We start from the raw sequence: 21727 nt of genomic DNA, 5'->3' as shown, positions 1-21727 counted from the left end.
GTGCGTGGTGTCAAAAAAAAAAAAGGTTCAGATTGTCATGAGCTCTCGCTTTTCACATAGAAACTAAATGTGATGGTTTAAATTTGTCAAAATAGAAAGAGCACTTTCTGAAAGACTTTGCACTTTTTTTTTTTTTTTTTTTTTTTTTTTTTTCCAAAATGGGAGTTGCTGGATATTCAGGTGCTGGAATAACATAGCTTAATTGATGGTCCATATGCTCCTGATGCCAAAAAGCACAATTGTAGGATTATGCTTTGGCAGAGCAAGTGTTTCAGCTCAGAACCTTGAAAAGTTTTCTGAACTGCTTAATGAGATGTGGGTAAAATTAGACTGCTCACACTCACATACGCACACTTTTCCCCTAATGCCTGATGTGGAATGTTTGAGCTACATGGGAGGTTAGGTGTGCTTTTCGCTAGGGCCTTCGGCTTCTTTCTATCCACCTCTGCCCCCAGTACTTCCTTTTACTATATCTTCCTTCAGATACTAGAACTGTTACAATCTGGATATCAATTATATGGTCCATGTCCCTCTGCTTAGCATGTATTTGAGGTATGTGCTTGTGTTATGGTTATCCATCTTCACCCTTAATAAGACAATAAAGGAGGGAAACCCCAAGTATTTTTAGGGTGTGACTTATCTAACCTGTGTCAAATTCAAAATCACACCTCCTGTGCCTGGGAAATGCTCTGATCCCTTACTGAGTGCAAAGAGTCTAGACACCTCATTTGGATGACACTTGCTTTGCAGATGTGTAATCAGCCTGAGGAAACTCTATCCTTTGGGGAGCTGTGTTCTCACTGCAAGATGTTCCAAGTCTTTCTCTTTCCATGGTATGGAACAGATTTATTTTAAGAGGCCTTAGATCAGGACATAAAAGAATATGAGCGAAAATGACAATATAAAAAATAAAAACCTAAGGCACTGGTGTCATGAGAAAAGTTCCTTGCCCCACACGGTGTGGGAAAGGAGGATAGAACAGCAGTTAGATATAATTCTAGGTCATTAAATTGGGATGGCACCCATGCACAGAACTGTGGAAACCACTAAGAGAGATTAAAAAAACAAGTCACTTATGCAACATGACAAAAGACATTTAATTAAGCACGGTTTCAGAGGGATTTTAAGCAGTTTCTTGTGAAGTTGAGGATTTTTGTTTGCCTTTTTTATATGTTGAACTTCTCTGCTAACAAGCCTGACAATAAAGCACCACACATCTTTGAAGAAAAGTGGAAAGAACAAATGTAAGTAACTTCAGTGCATACATAGTACATTACTGTCTCTGGACCTCAGCTGAGATCAGGCTCCCTTGGATGGGGAGGAGAGAAGCTCTATTTAAACTGTAACTAAAGGCACTTTTTGTACTAACCCCACAGCTCGCTCTGGACAAGCCAGGAAGGGACTGGACACCCCAGGACTCTGCACACAGCCTCCCATGCAGAGAAAACCAAGGCCTGTATCCACAAAGCATGACCTCAGGTCCTGGCATCTTCTCTGCAGCCTCCAGCACACAGAAACAGACTGCCTCACTCAGCATTGCCCAGTTCATTTGATTTAATTAAATGTTTGATTTCAGACTTTGATTATCCACCTGCCCAACTTACAAGACAGGCAGAGATGGATTTTCTGCTTCCACATACCCCTCTGAATTTAGTAAATGTGAATCAGTGGATAGGACAGGGTTGGACTGAGGAGCACAACATCTGGTGCTGCCCTGAGTGTGACAGCCTTGCAAACCTGAGGAAAAGGGGTGATCTTCCCCCTATTTGACTGTAGAAATAGAAGTTCTGGAGGTGCAGGCCTTCTGCATGACTTCCTTGAAGAATCTGGCCCAAACAGCAAAGTTGTCTGACTCTTAGGCCTACAGGTTAGCTTGTCTGATACACTGTTATTTCTTTTTAGAGCTTGGGCTTTTGTTTCAGTCTTGGGCTCCTAAAGCACATTCAGAAGTGGGAATGCAAGCTGCTGCTCTTGAATTCAGTCAGAGCATAGTCAGTCCTTGCAGTTGCAATTTTGTGTGAGAAATTGTTACCTGTCCATGTAGGTTAGGTAGCATATTTATTTATGGCTTGGATGAGGCAGGATGGGATGACTAATACTGGTGTATGCTGTTCATACCTGAGGACAGATGTTGTTTTATATTTTCTTGTACAAAAGCTGCACGTAGGGAAAAGACTGTCATTTTGTGCTGTGCCTTTATAGCATCTGACCTACAGGATCCTGGCCCATGTCCAAAGCCTGTAGGCACCAAACTACCAATATGTAACGATAATATATGGCACTGGCATAAACTCAACATAGTTGATGGAGACCCAAGCTTAGTGGCCAGATTTTAAACATTACAGGCAAATAAGCCTGGGAGGTGTCAGTTTGAGTTAGACACAACACCCCACTCTCCCTCCATACCAGGAATGAGCTCTTAGGGAGACAAACACTTAAAAATCCCAACTTTTATGGAGACTTTGTTCATTCCACAAAGAAATCCAGAGAGTACTTGATAAAAATACTCACTTCAGTCTCATAGATTGATCAAGAGAATTACTGAAAAGGGTCTTCCAGCTCTACAGGGAAAGAATTCATTTTTCCAAAAGTCATTAGCATCCAGCAGCTACTAGAAATTTGACTGAGAGCTACTGAATATTATCAGTTTTGAAAATCCAGTTACTGTATATCCAAAATGTGAATGCTTGGTCTTTAAAAATTATGGCCAAAGAATATGTGTGTGTGTGTGTCTATATATAAGTACATATTTTTAAATGCATTTTGAGTTACCCGGAGATAAACAGAATCAAAAATTGCTGATACATAAATATTACTGTAATGTAAATATATTCACCACTTAACCCTGATAAATACTGGATTATAGACTTCTGAACAGAGACTGACAATTATTGGAAACCATGTGGTCATCTCAAGTATACAGTGCCTCGATTAAAAGAAAACCACAAAATCCTTTTCCTTTTTTAAAAGTACCATATAATTTATTTGGTTGGACTCTACAAATATACACATTATATCATGCTAGAAGAACTTGAAAACCACTTTTTTCTTGTTCCCAGGGTTTCTTGACTGTTGGTAAAACGTTACAGTCATAATGATAGAATCAGCTTACAGTTGCATATTCTGCCAAATAGCTCACAAATTATATTTGGCAAACAACAGTGCCTCTGTTTCACAAAGATAATGATCAGATGTTTTGTTTATGTGGAAAGGAAAATATTATTTTAGAGCTTGTGACAGAATTTCAAAAACTTTGTGTGGTGCTCTCAACATCTGATACATTTAAAAGTTACCACTCTATTAAATACAGAGTAACAGATTTTTCAACATATCCTTCAAAAAGGAAAAAAAAAACTGAAACAAATGCTTGCTTAAATACATTTTATCCATTTTATTTCCTCTGTATCTATACACAGACCTAAACAACAGCTGGCACAGATATCCATGCACTGCTTTTCATATCTGATAGTGTCAAACATACAGATGAGTTGCCTACATATAGGCTGCTCACCCCTACAGCATTTGGTGTTATAGGAGTGCGTTCAGGATGTATTTTGAAATCCATAGCACAAAATGGGAAATGCTCCATCAGACTTGACCTCCCAGAAGCATGCAGCCAGCAGGCAGTTTGGAAAGGAAAACAGCATAACCTTGACAGTGCTATTCTCTGGATGGTTCTCAGGAGAAAATGAAAGGAGCAGTGGATTTGAACTGAATCTGGGACTCTGCTCTGAGAAAGAGACCTCTGAGTTTCCATTCTATAACCTGTGGTACAAACCTGCCTGGCAAAAGCTTAAACTTTAATGGGAAATCCACTGGGAATTTGTTTTGGCAACGGCATTGGGCCAAGGATAGAGTGCACCATACCAGCAGTGGGCCCTGACACAGCTGACACCCACAGCCAGACTGTCAGCAGGCTCAGCTAGCATGCCCTAAGTGTCCTGCTCTCCTCCACTGCTAGCACAGCAGTGTCCCAACAGAGTTCAGTCTGGAAGCCAGGTGCTATTTCTTGAGTCTAGGAGACAGCTTCTGCTTTGATTCTTTGTCTAGCAGCTGGGTGGTGGGAGTGGGTGAAATACGCTGTGGGACTGCTGCAGGGATGGCAGAGGAGGCGTTGCCCAAAAGAGAAGGGTAAGGTGGTTACACTAACCTCAGCAAAAGGGTTGCCCTGACCCTTGAAAAGGGGCCAGACCCAGGGCTTTCATCTTAATAAAGACAGTAAACAAAAGCCCTGGAATGTCTGGGATCATATCTGCCTTGGCACTGACTACCTAGGGTGGTTTGGGTAACGTCCTCCGAAGTTTTCTGAAGGAGATAAGCATCAGTCACTGTCCTTCTCCTTGTGTGACCTGCATTTTTGTGCAGTTTCTTTGACTGGACTTTCAGGATGGAAGAACAGTAATACAGTAAGAAACACGGCAGTGACCATCCCCAGAGAAGCATCTTTTGTGGGAAAGGACAGGGAATGTGAAGCACTTGATCTGAGCTTGAGATAAGAACCAACAGCTGTTGTTGAGGTTAGGCAGTGGTCTTAGCAGGGGAGGTCATGGCCACTGGTTTAGAGCTGGCTGGCTCTTACAGGCCCCCAGCTGTGAACAGGCCTCTTCCTGCCCTTCATCCTTTGATGTTTGCCACTAGATAGACAAGAGCCCCTTGTACTGAGGCAGCAAAGTCCCTGAATGTTTATCAAAAGCTGTGACTGGTAAAGACTGAAATGCCCAGAAAGGAGAACTGGAAAGAGGGGACACCACTGTATGTAGGGCTGTCCTGCCTATTTTTCCCTTCTCTGTGATGCCTTGCCTTTTCCCTTTAAGGGAAAAAAAGCTGGAAATGTGGCAAGGACTGGATAAATGCAATCTTGAGATTGCAGGGAAGAATAGACAGATGCATAGGGTACAAACATCTGATTTTACAGAAAGACTGGAAGGAGGTGCCATGCGACCTTGGTTTTGGTCTCACCAAGTTGAGATAGAAACGGACAGTAACGTACACGAAGACCATAATCAAGTTAAGGGGGAATTGGCATGTATGGTTAATAGATCAGACCCTATACCTATCTGTCTCGTTCCGTTAGACTCACTAAAGCAAACACAATGAAATCTTTATGGGGTTTAGGGAAGTCTGTTATGAAAATACTGGCTTCAAGGCCACATTCTGACTATGTCTGGGCTTCACAGGCAGCTGCTAATAACTAACTCTAAACTGACCTTCCTGCTGCCATCTAGTGTTTCCTCACAGACAGAAACAACATCCCAAAAAAGAAACTGCAGCTCCATAATTTTGTATTCAGAACAAATCTGATTTGTTCCTGCTGAAATACAACGCTGGACAACACACAAACTGAAGGAGAGGGAATGGGAAAGAGACATGGAGAAGCTACTGCTCAGGGTGAATGTTTAGGGAGACACATTTTCTTAAAAAAAAAAGTAACTATTTAATCCAGGAACAGGGAATCATCTCCATGGCAAGACAATTATTCCACCCCAGAATTTTTTTTTTTGGTGGATTTTTTTCACTCTGTGAAATTAATATGGCTGTTTGCAAGGTGCAAGAGTACACAACAGGGCATGAATCCCAGTAGAAACTTGTCTTAACCAAGAGAGACCAGCATGAGATGTTTGTCAGGTTCTTGTCTGTCCTTGCTACACTCTTAAAAACCCTTCATGGAATTGTTATTTACAGCCATCAGATGATGATTTCCCTTTCAAGTATACATGATGGCTAACAAAAGGTAGCAAGTTATTGTGCGGGAAACATGCAGAAGATTTGACTCTTGGCCCTTTAAAGCCTTATCCCTGGCTTCAAGGAGGTGTAACAACAAACTTTTCCAACTGCTGCACATGCTGTATTCATACTGGAATTGTAGAACTCTCACCCTAATAAGGACAAGTCAAGAGGTCATGGGCTGAATGATGCATTTACAAAGAGCATTTCTTTCCCCCATGCTTCTTTTAGGTGTTTTGAGTCAAAGTCCAAAACAAACCTGAAGCATCCACAGTCACTGCTCTCTTTTGGAGAACTTGATTTCTGAGCTTTGTCTCCTGACAACCTGAGTAGGAAAGCTGCAAGGAAGGAATGGACAAGTGAAAAATGGCAAAAATCTAATTTAAGAAAACAGACTGTCCAGGGGGAAAGGAAAGGCACAATCAACAACTTTTAAAGGGCTCCTGGTGGCATTGTGTGATAGCAGGAATGAATTTACTAATTTGCAGGAAATTTTTCCCATTTATAATAAAATTCTGATACCGGGATTTGAACATTATACATATGAAATGACTGCACAATCTCAATGCAGTCAGAACATGGCTGGTTTATGTGAAGAGAAATAGCAGCACAGAAAAGAACAGACCCAAACTCTTCAAAAAGGACAATGCACTTCTCTGCTTACAAATCACCTCTCAGGTCACAACATGGAAGTTGTCTCTTAGGCCTTTCAAAGATTTAGTCCACAGCACAGAAAGTCCTCAGGTGGACAATGGTAGAGTCTATGATTCTCATTCATATTATTCCTGTTTTTTCACCAAGAGAACTACATCCTGGATCCCAGTCCCACCAAACACAGCCTACTGCTGGATTAAGGCATCATTGTTCTTCCTCTCCAGCTGTTGGTACCAGGCTGTTACATCCATGTAGGTTACCTCAAGCTTTTTCCTAATACACCAAACAAGGCTACTTTTTAACAGCCTTCCTCTATCCTTAGTGAACTTTGTATGCTCTGAATACAGAAATTTTCTTTTCCAAAGCTTGTGTTTAATGCTCATTTCTGTGAAAGTCACATTCTCTTTCAGCTCCTTGTTATCGTCCTTTCCAGCAAATTATGAAGATACTAAACCAGCATAAGTGAATGAGAAAAAAAAAGAGACACACTTCAGCTCTCTTCCAAAGTGTTCAGCATTTCTGTGGATTACAGAGGAGCAAGAGACTTGCACTCGACAGCTTCATCTCTAGAGAGCCCATCTGAGAATACCACAGGACAAAGGCTTGAAAACCAAGAACCTGTGTCTACAAGCAGACTCTTCAGAATCTGCATGACCTTCTTGCTTCCAAAAGTGGCCACACACTTGCTGGTGTGGGATACAGGGCATATGGCTCCAAAAACAACCTATGCCCCAGCTAGCAGGGAGAGATTGCCACTGCAGCTCTGGCACTGGAGCTCACCAACATCTGAAGTAAAATGGGGTACTCCCTTCTGAGTGACTGCTGCTTTTACTACATGGGAAAGTAGGTGATACAACATAGGCCACAGCCACAGCTTTGTGGATACAACATAGGCCAAAACCACAGCAACCAGCACAAAGCTTGTGGGGGGCGTGCCATGGTCTCTGCTTCCCAGTCTCCACCAACAAGTTAAGGTAGATCAATATTTTTTAATCTGTTTTTTCTGTAATTTTTAAGATACTTTTTGTGTAAATATTGCAAAAGAAAATTTATCATTTCTTAAGGAACAAATTTCCCCTGTACCTATACAACTTCCTTTCTCTCCCTTCTCCTCTTCCAATGGTAGATTAAACATGCCAATGGAAAGCTTGCACAGCAGTTGGATTGGGGGGATTTTTTTTCTTTTAATCAAGAGTTACAAATTCAGCTGTTCTTCTCAGTTTTGGGGACAGAGATTTTGCCCATCAGGCAAGCTACATAAATAGGAAGGACATCAACTTAAAACATCAGTATGTTGTTTGCCTTGTGATTCACTATAACATTTCTCTAGTACCAGGCATGGCTGCCTCCCGAATAAGCAGAGTTAAAACTTTCCTGTAGGTGTCTAAGACCTCTTGGGCAGAGGGCCGTTCTGCCGGGTCCTTCTTCTTACACGCTGCATGGATGTCAAACAGATGCAGTCGTACAATGTCACTTCCTTCAACGTGGCCCAAGAAAAAATTGGAGACATCTGGGATTTTCCAGATGTCCGTTTTCTCATCATAGGGAGGCATGAGGTCATCTTCAAAGGGCACATCTTCTCCATAGGGCCAACGCTGCTCAGGAGCTACAAACTCACCCCGGAGCTCCCTGTGACCACACTTCACCAGCCTGCCAGCACTCCTGTTCACAAGAGGCAAAGCGTCCAAATCATTCACCAGAACGTGAAAGTCACTTGTCAGGAGGTACTGGGAGAGAACCTTGTCCAGGTCATTCGAGTCACACATCACTAAGGTGCCCAGGGGGCTGCTGTGCAGGTACCGAATGACACTCACGTAGTCTATAGCAAGCATCAGCCTGCGATGCCAGGTGTTCATGCCCTTGTACTTGGGAACGTGGAGAGTTTCATTCAGGCTTCTCAGTGAACCAAGAGGATGGTACTCAGTGAGGATCGTGAACTGCTGCTCACAGTAGCCAAGCAGCCGGACAACATGTTTGCTCTGAAGGGCTTTCAGCATCTTCAGTCCATGGAGAAAGTCCTCCTTCAGCTCTGAGTTGGTGAGCTGTGAAAGGACCACTTTCTTTTCCTTCCACTCAGAAAGGAAGACCTGAGAACACACAAGAAACACATAAGATACGTGGAGAGCCCTCTTCTATGAACTGCTACCAGCTGCTGCTGACCTCTTCCTGTGACTGATTAGTCATAACTGCAAATTACAGTCACCAGGCCGTCAGCTTTAGGTAGAGCCATGTACCTGTCACAGCAAGCCCTTTCTGATGCCACAGTTATATCATGATTCCCTAAGTTTTCTTTGGAATGGACAATGCATATTAATTAAGCTATTTTATATCACCCGAACAGCCAGTCTTACTCTGCCATGACTGTACCAATCCATGATTTTGCTTGTGTAGCTGGATGTTGTTGGGTATCAGAGAGGTGGCCCAGGTCTTGCTCTCGTACCTGTTGTGTTCACCTTATCAGTAGCCGTATGGTCCCAGATGCCTGCAGTAATTAGCTGCCGAGAGGATAATCATAACAGTAGTGCTGGCTAATTAATGCTAGCAAACTGTGAAAGCTCTTTATCCAGAGGACAGAAAACAGGAAATCCAAACTCACCTTTTTCACAGCACCTTCACCAACACACTTGAGCTTCCTGACTTCCCTATTTATGGCATCGCAGGAAAGCCACGGGGAACAATTCTTCACCGCTCCGAATTTGAAATGCCCAAAAGGACAGAGGCCAGAGTCAGTTTCGACACGTCCCAGAGAGCTGGAAAACGTGTTGAGATACAGGTAGAGAAGGGCATTAAGGAGTAGGACGGCCGCAAGCAGTAACGCCAGCGAGATGGATGACACCTCTCTGGGAAGAAACTCCCTCCTAACGAAATGCGGTTTCTTTTCCATGGCCGTGCCTCCCGCATCCTCCGTGGAAGACGGAGGCTAAGCAGGACCCTTTTCCCAGCCCGGGAAGGAACGCCTGTACGGCTTTTTCAGTGCCGGCTGCCCAGCCGTCCCGCGGGCACCGCGGTCCGGAGCCTGCAGCCTACGACGAGAGGCCACGCGTGGCAGCGGGACGCGTTAAAGGCGGCCGCAAGCTCGACGCTGGCCGCGCTGCGCATCGCGCCGCGTTTCCGCGCGGGCGGGCCCGAGCTGCGGGCGGCGCGGGCAGGGACGCCCGACCCCGGAAAACACCGGGAAGCGCGGCCGCGCGGGGCGGCGGCGGTCCCGCCCCGGGGCGGAGCGCGGCGCGATGGCGGCGGCGGCGGGGCTGGCGGCCGCGGTGGCGGCGGCGCTGGGCGCGCTGCTGATGGCGCCCGGCCTCTCGCAGCCCGACGGGCAGGGCGCGCCCGGGCCCCGCGGCGCGGCGGCGGCGGCGCGGCGGCGCTCGGGGCGGATGGACCAGGCGCTGCTGCTCGTTCGCAACGAGCTGCCCGCCCCGGGCCTGAACCTCGCCGCCCGCTCCGGCTCCTGCCACCAGGTGAGGGGCTGTGCCGGGCGGGGGTCGCCCCTGGCCTTCGCTTCTGACAGCCCGGCCAGCGGCGGGGCTGCTCGGCTTCTCCGGCGTCTCCCTGTGGCTTGTCAGGTCGCTTCGCTTCGGTTTTACGTTCGAGCAGCATGCAGGAAATTCCCGCAGCTGGAGATGCTCCAGCCCCGTGGCATCTTTCCTTGTCTTTGCCACCAGGCAAGGCAGAACTCCCTTTCACTCTCCTTTGGCACTAATGTGCTCCCTTCACCCTCTTCTTCCACAGTGCTTGTATCAGTTCCTGGCGTTTGTCCCACCAAGCAACGAGAGCCTGAGAAAACCGGGCACGGTGTCGGTAATGGTTGATACGCAGCATCCACTCACCCTGCTGCTCAACAGCTCTGTGGGTGACAGAGATCTCTGCAAGTAGGTGGCCCAGCCCCATGGATAGCTCTATCCTGTATTTGTGTTGGTTTGGTTTGTTGTTGTTGTTTTTTTTTTTTTTTTTTTTTTTGTTTATTTTTTTTTTCCCTTGGAGCCATGTGCCTCTTCATTGCCTGCTCATCTCCTCCTTTTTCCCAACTGTTTAGACCTAGAGCTCAGTCTTCATCCCACTGCTGTAACAGTGGTGTACTTTGGAATTATGCTGAAAGGATCTAGGTGCAAGCAGGAGCAAAAATGGTCTTCACTGAGGCAGCATGTGCAAGCACCTGGTTTCTCTTGCAGGGAGTCTCTAGTTCAAGAAGACAAATGATGGCAGTGCATGTGTGGTAAAGAATTGGTGCTGGGCTAGGGGAGGGAAATGCTTGGAAGAGGCAAGTTCCATGTTAGATCACAGTGTTGGTCCAAGTTTTTGGCTTGCCTTTCCTAAAGCATTCAGGTTGACAGCTCCCCTAAGTGCCGCAGTGGTACCTGCATGTACTGGGGATGGCTCATCAAGTTTTATTTCCTTTATCATTTGCAGGATTCAGTATCATTTTGGAGAGTTTGGCAATTATTCCCTTGTGGTAAAGACCCTAAGTACAACCACCCAAACTGTTTCTTGTGACCTAATCATCAATGAAGGCCCTATCAACAGCTACCTCCGTATGTAGAGCTCTCTTTTTCCCTTTCATTCTACAACTCATGTCTCCCAGCAGAATCAGCTTCCTAAGAAGCCTGTATAGCTACTCATGCTGTGCTGAAGAGTTGTCATGGGCTTGCTCCTCTTCTTTCTTGACATCCTTACCTCCTTAAGTTTTATACACCCATCCTGAGGTCCTGACCAGGATCAGGCCTCTTCACATGATATTCTGTCTGCCTACAACAGTATTGCAACAGGCATTAGTACAGAAAAATCAGTGGGTATGTGTCTGGAAGGAAATATTACTTCCTGTTTCCCTGCATGTTTTTGTATATACACAGAATCCTCCCTCTTCTTCCCTCTATCTTCTCTCACAAAATGGGAAACAATTCACAGTGTTTGTTTGGATTTTTGCTTGTTGTTGCACTTTTAATTTAGAACCTGACTTTCTTTTTTGTTCATCTCTTATCCAGGACTGTTTCAAACTCTTGTCTATATTTGTTCTTTTCCATTACATTATTCTTCAGTTCTTCCAGCTTCTTAACTGTAAAGAAAAATTCTCCATGCTTGCTAACTAGGTGTATTGCTCTTTTCTCTATCTCCTTCATGTTCAGGCTATTATTAAATTTCTGCTTCCTTCTTCAGAACATATCACAGCACATCAGCTCTTCTCTCACTAGTGTCTTGTGATGCAATGCGGTTTTATTTTGCTCTTTTTATGCTGAGACGAGGTATCACTGAGCTACACTTTGAAACTAACTTGCTTTTGTGTTGGGTAGTTTGGGGGTTTTGCTGTGGGTTTTTATTTTCCTTTGGGATGTATATTGCATGGAGAAGGTGGGATGATGATCAGTGAGTTGGGCTTTGTGTCATGTTTGTGTCACACTTGGTCAAACCCAGGTTGCTGAATGGTTTTGTTAGATCATTTATAGAGTTGTGTTCTTTTCATGTAGCTATTCTCTTTGCTTTCCTGGTTTACATGGGGATCCTTGCTATCCTGATTACTGGGCGCCTTTTAATGAAGTAAGTGAACTTCCTCCTTTCATGTACCAATTTAAGACCACACATCTCAGTGTGGTAATACTTTGGGACTCCCACTTGTAGCCCTGCTTGCAGATCAGATCCTGTTATCAGATGCCATGTGTACATTGTGGCACATGTGTCAAGAAACGCAGAGTAATGTGATTTCACTTGAGGGATATCTTGCAGCCTTGGTAGTTTGTGTGCAGAGCAGCGGATGTTCCACTGTAAGCTCACACACACCCTGCTGCACCCTGATGTTCCTTGTCTAGCTCTAGATCAGTAATCCAAGGCAGTGGGACCAAAGTGCATGTAACAAATACAACTTTCTACCCTTTATTGAATGATGTAAGTCATGCTTGCCTGTAAGCAACCCGAGAATAAAACCCCCAAACATGAGCTTGTGTCAGTGTATTTCCACAGCTGGACTTAACTGGGATCCTAAGTGCTGGCTGAATCTCAGTATTACCTATGTGAGCTGTAAATAGGAACTGTCAAGACTTCTGTTTCATTCTGCTAAATAGCTTCTATTATGGTGAAATTAACTATAAAGTACTTTTGGCTTTGGTTTGTGTTTTAAACTGTTACACTCATTTTCAGAATTGATCCAGTCAGAAACTGGGTTTACAAGAAACTGAATCCCAGAGCAACTGATCGTATGATTAACTCCGTGAGTGACCACAGTATCTTTAGTTTACATTCTGTAGTGTTTGCATCTCTGAGAAACACACTATCTGGACATCTGGGGACTTGTTTATTACTATTCATCTTCCCCTTATGTGGGGTCCCCTTAGCAAATCTTGTATTGATGTCAGATAGGCAATTTTATGTCAATGGAGAGTGCTAGACTGGGTTTCCATGCAAGTGTAGTGGATTCCCTGTAAAACTCTTGCAAGTTTTGAACATACAGCTTTATGCCCTCTTTAATTCCCTTGAAGCAAATGTGTTGGTGAAAATACTGTCCCCTTCTAACACAGTCAGTGTTAGAAATCGCAGCCTTCATTGCTGCTTCCAGTACGGCAGGAATTTAGCAAAAAAATGAAGTCAGAATTTCTCCGGCACCCCAAGAACCAGCATTTCTACGGGATCCTCATTTTGTACTAGAATATAGATAGTTTATCACAGATCACAGTCTGGGCTTCATATCTAAGAGGTCTAGAATCAAAAGACTTAGAAGAAAGCTCTACAGCAATCTCGAAACAGTCTCTCTGTGGTGTCAGACAAGTGCTGATAGGTTGGGGGTCCTGTTTGAGAGTTAGCAACTGGATCTGCTCAGCTCTGTTGTAAAGCAGTTCTCAGAGTGTTGCCAGGTCTCTGGCTGATTTGGTGGGGACCCGGCTTTAATGAGTCTCAAGCACAGGCTGATTTCACTGCATTCTTGTTTCTACCTGGTCAAAGGTAGAGTCAGGAGCACCTGCAAGCATTATTGCAATGTGGTGAAGCCAGGAAGAGGTTAGAAGTAGCCAAAAGGAAGACAGGGAGAATAGAGACAGAGTGTGTGTGAAAGTTTGCAGTTCACTATCCTTTGTTGTCAAGTCAGCTGGTGCAGCTGCTGACTTGCTCTTCATGTGTCTGGTTTGTTCCCGAAGGAGCTCGGATCCCCGAACACAGACTCCATTAACTGTGATCCTACCCCGCAGTCCTGGAGCGCGGGCTCTCGGCAGCGGCTGCGTTCCCTTGACACCTTCCGAGGGTGAGCCAAGAGCTTGCTCAAAAGCAGCTCTTCCAAGGGGAATGAGATTTTCCCAGTGGCGATTTGACAGTGCATGGCAATATATAGCAGATGGATAGTTCAAGCTGGTCTCTTTTACTTGGAAAGTAAATCAAGATCAAGATTTTAATTATCAGATTTTCCAAAATATTTTGTAATTGATCTAATTTGAGGAAACGTCAAAGTTGTGGCAGAGGGTGCAAAAGAACAATGTGTTCAGTGTGAAAATGCTATGCAAAGGAGCTTGCTTTGGTTCACCACCACCCATGATTTTTGAAATGTGGCTTACTGGTTGGTAAAGCTGGAAACCTTGGAAATCTTACTTTAAAAATAAAATAAATCAAATCTCAGAGTTAGAAATGTATTAGTGGGAGTAGTAATCATTAACTTTGTGTTCATAAATATGCAAATATTTCATTGACATATAATACTTTGTGGTTTTGTTGTCTTTTTAGGCTCTCTCTTGCAATTATGGTGTTTGTTAACTATGGAGGAGGGAAATACTGGTTCTTCAAACATGAGAGCTGGAATGGTAAAGTACAATTGAGACAGTTGCTCTGTGTTTTAACTGCAGCAGTGTCCAGAAATGGCTGGTGTTGCAGCTGCTGCAGCCAGCTGTTGCTCAGCTGAAGGCTGGGATGCTGTGCTGGTTTGCCTCAGCAGGGAATCTGCCTGTTGGCTAAATGGGCAAAGCAGAGTATGGTCCTCCTCCTCATGCAGTGACAGGATGGTTTCACATCACAGTCTGTGTGTAACCTTTTCTTTTGTGATACAGGGTCGCATCTTTAACTTTCCTGTATTGCTTAATGACCACAGTCAAGCTGAGTGCTTGCTTTACGACTCAGTGCCATAAAAGCATAATGCCTTGATTGGTAAGATGATGGGGATGAAGTCAAGCATTGTAATGCCCTTGTGGAAAATAGCAAGGATCCCATACCTGAAATTTTTCCCAAGGCATAGCAATCAGTTCTGACCCTATTCTTGAAGAGTGGCAAATGCAGTGAAGCAAGATGATGAGCTCTTTGTAGGTTTTGTTTATAACATGTTTTAGATTTTGAGACATGAATAATTGCTAGCAGCCTGCAATTCCTCTAGAAAATCAGTAATATTGTTAAATTTCAGGAGGGTTCAAGGTAAATAACATGCTCCTTTGTATTTCTCTGTAGGATTAACAGTGGCAGATCTGGTGTTTCCATGGTAAGTTTTCCTGAAGAATAGTTTTTTATCAAGTGATTCTTTATATTAAACATTGCAAGTGGAATTTTCTGTGCACCTTGCCTTCATGGGGAAATGTATTTGGAGGGATGAGTTTGTGTTAAACAGTTAATACAGTTAATAATAACAGTTAATAGCAACATAACCTTTATGAACCAGTAGATGAGCTAAGTGGTTTTGGTGCCCCATATTCTCCTTCTTCCCACACACAAGGCCCAGGGCTACACTGCAAGTAGAAGTGCAGTATCCCTGCGAAGTTCAGCGCCATGCTACTGTGTTAAAAGCTGCCAGTCTGGCAAGATTTGAAGCTGGACTGGTGTGTATCCATAAATAAAAGAGCCAAGTAAATTTTGGATTAAGCTAATATTTCTATAACCAAAGAATGGTCTTATGGGGAAGCAATTATTCCATCTTCCCCTAACATGCTTCTCTACACCAGCTTTTTCTCTACACCAGTGGTTTTCTGTTGGAGTAGGGAGCTGGACTTGGAACTGTGAACCTATTCCAGAGGAGAGGGTCAGTTCTGAATTTGAATTACAGATTTGAAGCTGGTGCTTGACTGCTCTGAAAATTCTAATTTAATTTTGGGTAATGGAATTTTTTGGTAGCATATGAATTGCTGGAAAAAGAGCAGACTGCAATTACAACCCTACCTCAACTGACCACTGAAAAAGGTAGAAGTGTCCCATAGTGCAAGTTCAGTAGCCTGGAAATTCGTAGCACTGAGAGGAAATAAAATCACCCGGTTTCACTCAGTGCATGCACCTCTGTTGGGCCAATGCAGGCCACTCTGCCAGCTTTAGTGTTTGCTGTTACTCATACATGTTATGAGACATCTGTCAGCTCCATTTCCTATCTGCTCCATTCTCCAGGTTTGTGTTCATCATGGGGACATCAATAGCATTGGCACTGGGCTCCATACTGAGGTGGGGAAGTTCCAAGTGGAAGGTGCTTAGAAAAATCATCTGGAGGAGTTTTGTGCTAATCCTGCTAGGAATCATAGTTGTGAATCCCAATTACTGCCTTGGACCTTGTGAGTGGAACTTGCTCTCTTTTTTGCATTTCTGTAACTTGTTCCTGCCTCCTTGGCTGGGCTGTTGCAAAAACTGTGTTAACAGTTGGATGGTATCTTGTGGAGTGATGTTCGATTCTGCACTGATGCAATTCTCGCTGTTAGACTCTGTGCCAACCACTGTTTTTTGTCTTAGTGACTTTCCCAGGATTTTGATGTATAGAAAATTGGGATGGCAGAGTGGAGGTGTCCCTTGTATCCGCAGGTGCAGTGATCTCAGCTCTCTCTGAAGAAGGATCACTTTTGTATTTACAGCAGAGCCTGTGTCTGCTCCTCTTCCACACTGCTTGCATGTCTTCCAGTGTCCTGGGATAATCTGCGTATTCCAGGGGTGCTCCAGAGGCTGGGATTCACATACCTGGTGGTTGCTGCTCTTGAACTTCTATTCACAAGAGCTGATAGTGGGACTTGGGTGAGTTATGTGGGGAGATGACAACTGAATTGATACTGGAGCAGGGTTTGGGAGCCTTTGCTCTTGTTTGGGCAAAAAAAACCACATGAGAAACAACAAGAAAACATGTAACATCTTACTTGATGTGTAGTGCAGTGTGACCTGGCAGGGTTCAGTGTTGGGTATGTGCACCCTTCAGTGTCACAGTCTGCGTTTTGTCACATGTGGCTTTACTATATTTGAGGATTTCAACAATCCATTCAGATAGTGCTTGAAAATAGGCATTCCAAGACACTTTTGATGACTTTTCCACTGCCAAGGAAGCCCAGGGACAGGCATCTCTATGCTGAATCCTGTAGTCTGCATTTTGTAAATTTTGGCAAGGATTTTTCACAAGGAAAAGTAATACTGGGTTTTGGCCTTTCTAGAGGCTGTTTTCCCAGAAGGCTTTTGTTCTACACATGAGTCAAAATTCCTTTTGACATTTTCCAAGTTAAAAAACATTAAGGGCTTTTGTTTTGGTTTGTTCCCCCGCCTCCTGCCCCAAGTAACTAAGTGTCTGGAAATTGCTTGTGAAAATGAAAGGTCTGTTGGTAGAACCCAGTTTTGTAATGACATCTCCCTCTTGTATCTGGGGTACAAAACTGCCTGCCAGGAAGTACAGGTTGTCCCCAAGGGCATGGTTTTTACTTGCCAGCTAACACCCTCTCCCTTCATCTCATGCAGGAAGGACGATTCCTTGCTCTGCAGGATATTCTCCCCTACTGGCCACAGTGGATTTTTATTCTGGTGTTAGAAACAATTTGGCTTTGCCTGACCTTCTTGTTACCAGTGCCAGACTGTCCTAGGTAAGACCGTGCACTTGGTCAACTTAATGTGGGGTATGAGGTTGGTTCTTTTCTACTGAGTAGAAGGTAGATTTCATTAGCCATAGGTAAAGAATGAAGGGAAGAGCTTTCAGGCCAGCAGGGTTAAAAGAAGCATTCATCATGTGAAAAAACTTGCTTTACTTTGGTATTAAAGTACCAGGTGTTACACAGGTGATGTCATTTTCCCTTTCTATTTAAAGAAGAGGATTAAAATCTCCCTGAGGTCTGTGTGCAGCAATATATGATCAATGCAATGCCATCAATGTGTGCCTCTAGCCTGGGAAAACATGGAGCATTTAGTGTGCTAGGTCAGTGGGCCAGTTGCTGTGCAGCTGGAGTGTAACAACACTTTGCACTACAACCTCTCTGCATCTGTCCTAGGGGCTATCTTGGTCCTGGGGGCATTGGGGACTTTGGAAAGTATCCCAACTGCACTGGAGGAGCAGCTGGTTACATTGACCGTTTGATTCTTGGAGAAAAGCATATGTATCAGCATCCCTCTTCAGGCGTAAGTAGTTTTTGGTTTGAAGTATGTCAGGAGTGGCTTGGGAATTATATGTGCAGGGGGATTTAAAAGAAAGGAGTTTGCTTGGGTGCTCTGTAACAGCTGTTTTCTCTCTAAGGTGACTTACCAATCAACAATGCCATATGATCCTGAAGGGATCCTGGGGACCATAAATAGCATTGTTATGGCATTTTTGGGACTGCAGGTACCTCTTTTTCTTTCTGGCTGCATGCTATAATGGGAAGATTTGAAGCAAACTTGGAAGTGAGGAGGCAACTGGGTTTCTTTACTTAAGGCTGAGACTGGTTCTAACAAAACCTTTTTCAAAGCAATGCTTTCCATATAACTTAGCCTGAGGTGAGTGCCAGAAAAGTGGAAGCTAACATAGCAGTAGTTTGCATTAGATATACTGAAACTTCTCCTCAGATTTTGTAAGGGATGGACACAAGAAGCTTGCAAAATAGCCACCTGGTATTTCAAGGTTGGTTTATGCTGGTAGTAGGCTGGCTCTATATGTTGGAAAACAAGAGTTTGTTGGACACACAAACTTCACAGCTTCATTGTAATGGTTTCGAAAGTTGCAGGTGTACTTTCTCCCCCTTGCTGATTTTCTGCTTGTCATGCAGTGATAACCATCTTGCACAGGTGCTGTGTGCTCACCTTCCCTGACAAGAGAGAAGCAGGGCTTCACACTGGTGTTACCAACACCAAAAGCTCACAGCTCACAACTATTTAAAGTATGGCACTTTTTGATGCAGCTTTGATGCACTGCTGGCTTTTCTGACAGTGCAGCAGCTGTGAACAAAACTGGAACTCTTGTGCTGGGAAAGGAATGTTACCACATGTAGCACTGGGTAAAAATTGATTGGGAATATCTGTGAGGCAGAGCTTGGAACAGAAGTGTGACACTGAGGAGCGAATTATCAGGACACATTGCTTAGTGGTGTATGAAAAGAAGCATGTGCTCTGGGCAGGTCAGGGGTGCTGCGGAGAAGCTCTTGGTTCTGGAGAAGCTGGTTATGATGTTGTTCCTTCATGCACTCCTTACTGAGGGAGAGGGAGCTCAACTTTTGTTGACCTAATAAAGATGCTTGTCCCCTTCCTCAGTTAACATAGTAAGAAAGGGAGAAAAGGTGTACCTCTACTGCTGATTGGGTTGTATTTATGTATTTTCCCCTTATGTGTCCATTCCTTACAAAGAGTCCCCATTTTGAGCCTTTCAGCCACTTGGCTGATAGAAATCCCAATCATGGTCTCTGCCTTAGCACAGGTAGCTGGTGGAAAATATATCTGGCTCTTGAAATGTGGTTACATTAATGGGCATTATTTTTTTTTTTTTTTGTATTTTTTTATAAGGCAGGAAAAATTACTTTGTTCTACAAAGACCAGCCCAAACAAATTATGAGTCGGTTCATCATATGGGGCATAGTAATGGTAAGTCTGATAGTTACGTAGCTCTTTAAAAGACATGTATTTTAATGCAATGCAAATATTTCTGAAACAAGTTGCAGTGGTTATATAAACTTTACCGACTTTCCGTTTCAGGGAGTTATTTCTGCTATCTTGACAAAATGTTCTAAAGAAGAAGGCTTTATTCCCATAAACAAGAACTTATGGTAAGCAAAGAGATAGAACATTTGTATGATTTTGTTAAAGTACTATTTTAGCTCAGAGAATGTTTTACCTTTTGTACATTGAGATCTGTATCACATAGTACTCTAAATATTACTTTCTACTGAAAATGTTTGTAGGTCAATATCATATGTGACAACCATGAGCTGCTTTGCCTTCATCCTCTTATTGCTGATATATTACCTTGTGGATGTCAAGAAATGGTGGTCAGGTGCTCCATTTTTATACCCAGGTCAGTAAAACACATCAGGAGACATATTCCTTATGATTCTTTCTGCACTGATACTATCCTTTTGTTTTCTGTACTTCCATTGTCTGTAAGAAAATAGGGACTTAGACTGAGGTAACCTGAAGGATTCTAGAATTATTGAGCAGAACCTCTGCATAGAACTGGGACATTTGAGACCAGATATTTAGGAGAGAGGGACAATCAGTTATTTAAATGAGGGCTAAAAGCTGCTATTGCCTAATGACTGTTCTGAGTTTGGTATCAAGTCAAGGTCCCAGTGAACAGCTGCCTAGTACCAAGCAAAATACCACAGCTGTTCAAAGTTGGTTTTGGAAGGGACTGCTGAGACTTGTGTAACCTAATGGGAAACTCAAAGGCCTGTCAACAGAGTAATACCACTTCTGAAGATGTGGGCAGCTGTGTAGGTTGTGTCTCTGTGAATTTAGATAAGCGTGCTTCCCAAAGTATCCCACTGTGGTTTTAACCACACTGGGCACACAACAAACATAAGTAGAGAATGCAAAGCCACAGCAGAAGGGACCTTTCAGCAGCTTTGGTCCCTGTTGTTTGGGAAGGAAAATAGGCAGGGTGACAGCAGGGTATCATACCTCCTACCAGAAACCCCAGAGCTTTGAAGGGCAGTCAGCATTTGTTTGTAAAGGCAGCAGATCTGACCAGATCGCTTGGCACTCGTCCACCCTGAAAACAGTAACTGTTATTATTCTCCTTATCAATATAATTGCAGCATACTGATTTGGTTGTATTTTCAATTTAGCACAGAGGTTATTTGTATTTCTTTTAATAAATGTTTTGGAGGAGAGAACCCCTCAGACTGTATTTGAAAACAGGGTGTAGCATCTTTGGGCAAATGACATTAACTGCTGTTGTCTTGGTGCTGCTCTCTTTTATAAGCCTGGCACACCTCTGCCTGCTTGCTCTGAAGCAAGCCCATACCTGCTCTTTCAGATGGTATAACCTGTGCTTCCTTTCAGGAATGAACTCAATCCTGGTATACATTGGACACCAAGTGTTTGCAAACTACTTCCCTTTTAAGTGGAAAATGCAAGACAGCCAATCCCACGCAGAGCATCTGATTCAAAACCTCACTGCAACAACTCTTTGGGTCATAATATCATATATACTTTATAGGAGAAGGATATTCTGGAAAATCTGATAGAAATGGTCAAGGTCTAGCGGGCCTAGATTCTGATGAGGCAAGTGGATTAGCCTGAAATATGGTGGATTAGCCTGAAATATAGCCACTCAGGCTATATTACTAAAAAGGGATGCTAGTTCATGTTTACAGTGCCATGGAAGTCATTATCAAGACTTTTATGTGACTTAAGGGACAGTATTTTCCTATTTAACAACTTACCAGTCTATTACAGTTGCTCTCTGTTTTCCATCTTTTGTAAATATTTTACTGATTTCCCTCCTTCATATAGAGAAGCTGAACATGCCCTAACAGCTGGGCAGCCTACAACACCCTGATGGTGTTCATGAAAGGAACTGCAAGGGATGGGGGATGGTGACTGCAAGGGGTTACCAAAAAGTAACGGTCCCTGCATGTGACACAGAACCCCCTAACTCAGGTGGTCTCAGGTTTGTATATACCCTTGGCATCTCTTGTATGCCTGACCCCTCTGGCTACTGGCACACATTTAACTTGGACAGTGACTATCTGGGAAAGCTCAGGGGCACCTCTGTGTCACAGCCTGATGGTGCTCTCAGCTGTTCGTGCTTCATTGTATTTTTCCCATTTCTTTGACTAAACCCTTAGGTTTAGGATCCTGCTGAAGCCTAAAATGTCTTCAGTTGGCTTACTAATCAGCAGGCTGCTCCTGCAGTTTTAGCAGCCCACCTGTGCATGTTCTGGGTCTTTGTGTAACACACCTCTTGCATGGATGAGGTCTGAGTTTCATGTGGTACACTCTAGGAGTGCAGAAAGGCTATTTCTTACTGACTTTGCATAATCACTTAGGTATTGCCAAATTTAAATCAAAACAATCCTCTTTCTACATGAATTTACTTACGGACCCTGAATCTGAAAACCAGCAATACAGATAGAATTCTGCTGACAAGGAAGACCTAACAGACCAATTCAATGTAAGATAACAGTTTTTGGAAATTCACTCATGCTGTGATTTCCAAACTAGTGCTAATAAAAAACCTGAAATACCTTGCTATGTTCTCTGTGTA

The 21727-nt window shown here is 43.6% G+C and overlaps 2 protein-coding genes across 2 annotated transcripts; one reads left to right on the top strand and one right to left on the bottom strand.

Moving 5' to 3' along the window:
• Positions 1–3367: 3367 nt before the first annotated feature.
• On the bottom strand, positions 3368–9528 carry POMK (protein O-mannose kinase). Its single transcript, XM_021532632.2, has 2 exons — positions 8975–9528; positions 3368–8465 (listed from the first exon to the last, which is right to left on the bottom strand). Exons 1-2 carry the CDS (start codon positions 9260–9262, stop codon positions 7692–7694), a joined length of 1062 nt encoding a protein of 353 aa, XP_021388307.1. The 5' UTR covers positions 9263–9528; the 3' UTR covers positions 3368–7691.
• Positions 9529–9721: 193 nt separating this feature from the next.
• HGSNAT (heparan-alpha-glucosaminide N-acetyltransferase) lies at positions 9722–21708 on the top strand. The gene is made up of 17 exons (XM_021532630.3): positions 9722–9836; positions 10108–10247; positions 10786–10907; positions 11838–11907; positions 12505–12574; positions 13494–13597; positions 14071–14147; positions 14782–14812; positions 15703–15863; positions 16205–16314; positions 17020–17141; positions 17544–17670; positions 17786–17872; positions 19024–19101; positions 19213–19283; positions 19419–19531; positions 20521–21708. Exons 1-17 carry the CDS (start codon positions 9753–9755, stop codon positions 20700–20702), a joined length of 1749 nt encoding a protein of 582 aa, XP_021388305.3. The 5' UTR covers positions 9722–9752; the 3' UTR covers positions 20703–21708.
• The last annotated feature ends 19 nt before the right edge of the window (positions 21709–21727 follow it).

The sequence above is a fragment of the Lonchura striata genome, chromosome 4 (assembly GCF_046129695.1).
Source record: "Lonchura striata isolate bLonStr1 chromosome 4, bLonStr1.mat, whole genome shotgun sequence".
NCBI classification, from domain to species: Eukaryota; Metazoa; Chordata; class Aves; order Passeriformes; family Estrildidae; genus Lonchura; species Lonchura striata.
This window is presented reverse-complemented; position numbering and strand designations above follow the sequence as displayed.